The sequence below is a fragment of the Poecilia latipinna genome, unplaced genomic scaffold (assembly GCF_001443285.1).
Source record: "Poecilia latipinna isolate Pla-1442-1.1 unplaced genomic scaffold, P_latipinna-1.0 Scaffold1785, whole genome shotgun sequence".
Classification (NCBI taxonomy): Eukaryota; Metazoa; Chordata; class Actinopteri; order Cyprinodontiformes; family Poeciliidae; genus Poecilia; species Poecilia latipinna.
The window spans coordinates 1-4401 of record NW_015114401.1 but is presented as its reverse complement, the minus strand read 5'-3'; the positions used below and the strand labels follow the sequence as shown (position 1 = coordinate 4401).

Genomic DNA, 4401 nt, shown 5'->3' with positions numbered 1-4401 from the left:
TCTACTTTTTTTCTCTGTGTTAATATTTCTCCTGTAAAGATGTAATAAAATCTAATTTGATTTTATAGTGCTTACGGGAAGTGACAATCCAAATTAAGGGAAAGTCAATGGACATCCTGGAATCCATTCTCCACTCATCTGAAAACCAAAAGCACCCAAACTAAAGGGAAATGAATAAATTGTTTCAGATTAGCAACAAAACATCTTTGGAAATAAGGCTCCAGAGTCCAGTTTTTGAGTTACATGTTTTATCAACATTATCCCATTCGAAATAAAGGAAAAAATGATTTTATTTCTATTTTTTTCCTCACAAACTCAAACGTTTTTAGCTGGACGATCGTACTTCATTCAGCCTCTGTATTTCTTGGATTTGCTGCAGGAACAGCATGTTTGATTATCTCCTATAATTTTTCTGTTGTATCAAGATATGGGAATAAGGATCCAATTTGGTACCACATATGAAAGCGTCGAAAAGATCTGAATTAATCAATTTAGACTGACATGAAAGTCACATTTGTCCTGAGGTTTTGTCACTGTCGCTGTAACACTGACTGCGACAGGAGACTCTTTCTGTGCACTGCCTGCATCTACAGCACCTTCTTTTTTCTTTTTTTTCTTTTTTTTAAGAAAATCAGATGTCACAATGTAAGTTACATTTAATTTCTTTCTGGGATTAATAAAGTATTTTTGAATTAAATGATTACTTCTACTTTTAGATTTAATGAAAACAAATCCCTTCCATTCAAATCCGGCATTTTGGAGAAAAGAAAATAAAACGTTTCTTTTCTTGTTGGGGTTGTATTATGACTCTTCCTACGGTTTGTAGCCATATTTAAAGTTTTTTACACCTATTTGTTACTGCGGCGGGGTTGCGCACGGGAGCGCGCAGCACGCAGAGCGTTCTCTGCGGTTTCCATGGTTACGGCAGATATCAACAGGGCACGGAGGAAGAGGTGTCCGGCTGCGACTCTTCACGTTTTGACCCGTCCGGGTTTTGCCTTAAACATTCCTCCCGAACCTGCTGGACTTCTGATGAGAGTCGAGCTCCGGTTGACTGATCTTTGTTGGTATCTGGTGAGTAAAAAAATTATTTTTTTGCTTTTTAAAGAGCGAACAGCGCCGACATGGGGGTTACCTGTGAGGAGAAAGGCGGCTTTCTTGTATAGCTAAATGAAACTTTATATTGTTCCGCCATTTGCCTCCTGCCCCACAATAGAGCCATGTGGCTTCATACAAAGTTTTAGAGCGTCATAAATGCAGCTTATGATAGTCCTGGTTAGGCTGAAGCATATAAATTTATTTTCGCAGCATCTTTAAAGATCAAGGTTTAAGTTGATGGGAACGTGAGTCTGGACTTTGGACAAAGAAAGGATGCTCATCAGAGGGGAACGGCTGGCCATGATGTTACTGTTCTAACCTGGGATTATCAGAAAAGATTCTTAAAGTGGTACTTTAATGTAAACAACAGAGGATTTTTAGGTGCTAGATTAACACAAAGTACTGCAAAAATATATATTTAATACATTTTACAAATACATCTAAAAAAGATATCCTGCTTTGCACACACACACACACACATATATGTGTGTGTATATATATATATATATATATATATATATATATATATATTATATATGTGTGTGTGTGTGTGTACTGTAACAAGTGAATTTCTGCACAGTGGGATTAATAAATGACTTTTTCTCTCTTCTTTCCTTTTCTCTTCTTTTTTTTTCCATTCCATTGGCTTGATACCTGTTAGTTGATTTTTGTTTTACCATATTTGCTTAAGCCATCACTGAGTAATTTTATGAGATTGTTTTAGAAAAACAGAGTATCTTTAGTCAGTGGCTTCAGTTTGTATTTGCTGCAATACAAACTGCTGCAGGAGATCTTTCCTGCCCACTACCATGACCATCTCTACAACATTTATTTTTAATAATTTTGAATTAAAACTAGCTACAGCAGCATGTGGGATCAGTAAAGTATTTCTGAATTTCTGTATTTTGCAGCCAAGCAGCTGAATGAGTCTGGATCTGACAGAAATGAAGAACAGCTCTCACACGCTGCCACCTTTCTCCTCGTCTCCCACTGCTCTCGGAGGCTCTCTGACCTTGACCTCCTCACCTCCGTCTCTCCCTCTGTCACCCGTCTCGTTCCCTCCGTCCCCCATCTCTCTGTCTCCGGCTGCAGCGGAGTCCGCTCGTTCGTCCTCTCCTGTTTCACACCTCGCCGCCTCTCAGTGCCTCGAAGGACGCGGCTTGGGACATTGGGACACGTCCGACCAGGATGATCTGACCTGTCTAAACTGGCTGCACCAGAGGGGCGACCTGCTGCCCCTGCAGCCTCTGACCAAAGTGACTCCGTTACCCCGGCAACAGCCCGGGCAGCTTCCTCCTCCTCCTCCTGCGGCGGCGGCCTCCTCCAAGCCGCCGTACTCCTTCAGCAGTCTCATCTTCATGGCGATAGAAGATTCTCCTCAGAAGAGGCTCCCGGTGAAGGACATCTACGGGTGGATCGTGAGCAACTTTCCATACTACAGGACGGCCACCGGCGGCTGGAGGAACTCGGTGAGACACAACCTGTCGCTGAGCAAGAGCTTCCGTCGCATTCAGAGGGACAAGAGCCAGGTGTGTGCACAAAAGTCAGTTGAAATTATACGACTGAGTCCAAATGTTTATATTATATGAAAGTAACCCTGTCGCAAAATCAATGAACTGCATTGAAATTATTTTAATTTGCCACGTCTTTCTCTCTTTCTACCAAAAACTGGATTACAAAAGTCTTCAGTCTGATGGATTTGTCTCAACTAGACCATTTTTATGAAGGGAAATATTGTTTACAGAGACTTCGTAATTCATTTTATTTGTTTTGTTTGCTTATTTTTGAATATTTAAAATGTCTTCCAGTTCAAATGTTAAAAGTTCCATTGAAATTAAAGTTTATTGATCTTTGAAAGGTTGAACTTGAATTATTATGTAATTATCATTTTGTTACTTTAAAATGGTCTCAAGACAACAATATTATCGGATATCATTGGACAATTTATCATCCAGCCAAATTTATTATCGTGACATGCCTACGGGCAATTTAGTTTACAGAAACATCATAATAATTTTATTTAATAGTTTCAGTTGTGTTTTTTTATTTCTATTTTATTTATTGTTTTTTGTTGTCATGTTTTATTTTGGTGATTTTAAATATCCTCCAGTTCCAGCGTTTAGTTTTCAATACATTCACTGACCCGCACAGCATTTTAGGGGATGTAGACAGAGGAAAGGCTTTAGCTGCTCAGCCTCCAACAGCTAGCTCAGTAAGGTTAGCAGAATCAACTAAATCACTCGCTCTTTGGTTACCTAGCAACTCACTCGCTCTTCGGTTACCTAGCAACAACCAGCTGAGTAACTTGGCAGCAGCAGTTCCAGGTTCTGCCATTGTGCCTCATAATTGCTTAAAAATAAAAAACAATGACGTGAAGTGAAAACTGTGGGTAAAACAGGAAAGGTCATATGTATTTCAGATATTTAAAATAAAAAACTAATCAATAACTAACAGTTAACAATTATCAATACTGACTGATATGACAGGCTTATATTTTGTGTTTTTCTGCCATGTTGTCCAACTGTATTACTTGAAAATAGAATATAATTTTACACATAAAATTATATTCAATAAAATTATATCAATATTATTGTTTATCACAATAATTACTGGAAAAATGTATCACCCAGCTAGATGTGTTATGAAAGTGTACGTGTGTGTTTTGCTGCAGTCGGTGGGGAAGGGGTCGCTGTGGTGTGTGTGTCCAGAGTATCGGCTGGCGCTGCTGGAGGGTCTGAGGAAGACCCACAGCTATCACGGCTCCAGCAGCTGTCTGATCAACAAGCCTGTACTGTGAGTTCAATCAAAACATGAGTAATTTAGGGCTGAAACAATTAATCTTGTTAGGAGAATTTCTTTCGCTGCAAATGCATCCAAACAATAAACTACAAATGATCAACAGTAATGCTGTTATTACATTTTAGACAATAAAGTTTTAGGAATTATTAGTGTATTTGCTTCTATTAATGTACGTCAAACATTGTGTAAAAATGCTTTAGTAGTTAAATGAAAAATCTGTAGACTGTGCCAAAGTTTTTATCTGATTAGTCGTCAGAATAATCAATAGAATAATTGATTACTAAAATAATCAAGGTGCAGCCCTACTGTAAATGTCAGATGATTATTTATTCATTATATTACTACATTATATTATTCTTCAAATTTGGTTTACCTCAGAAAGGGACTCTCAGTCCAACTTCAGTCAGAAGTTTCTTCAAATTCAATGTAATACAGACTGCTACAGGAGGTAATTCCTGCCAACAGCCATCACTATCTACAATAATTCTTTGAAGAATCTGAATT

At 38.3% G+C, this 4401-nt stretch overlaps 1 protein-coding gene across 1 annotated transcript; it reads left to right on the top strand.

Annotated features, from left to right (window-relative positions):
* The first annotated feature begins 931 nt into the window (after window positions 1-931).
* On the top strand, window positions 932-4315 carry LOC106965200 (forkhead box protein N3-like). The gene is made up of 3 exons (XM_015061137.1): window positions 932-1074; window positions 2010-2627; window positions 3770-4315. Exons 2-3 carry the CDS (start codon window positions 2022-2024, stop codon window positions 3893-3895), a joined length of 732 nt encoding a protein of 243 aa, XP_014916623.1. The 5' UTR covers window positions 932-1074; window positions 2010-2021; the 3' UTR covers window positions 3896-4315.
* The last annotated feature ends 86 nt before the right edge of the window (window positions 4316-4401 follow it).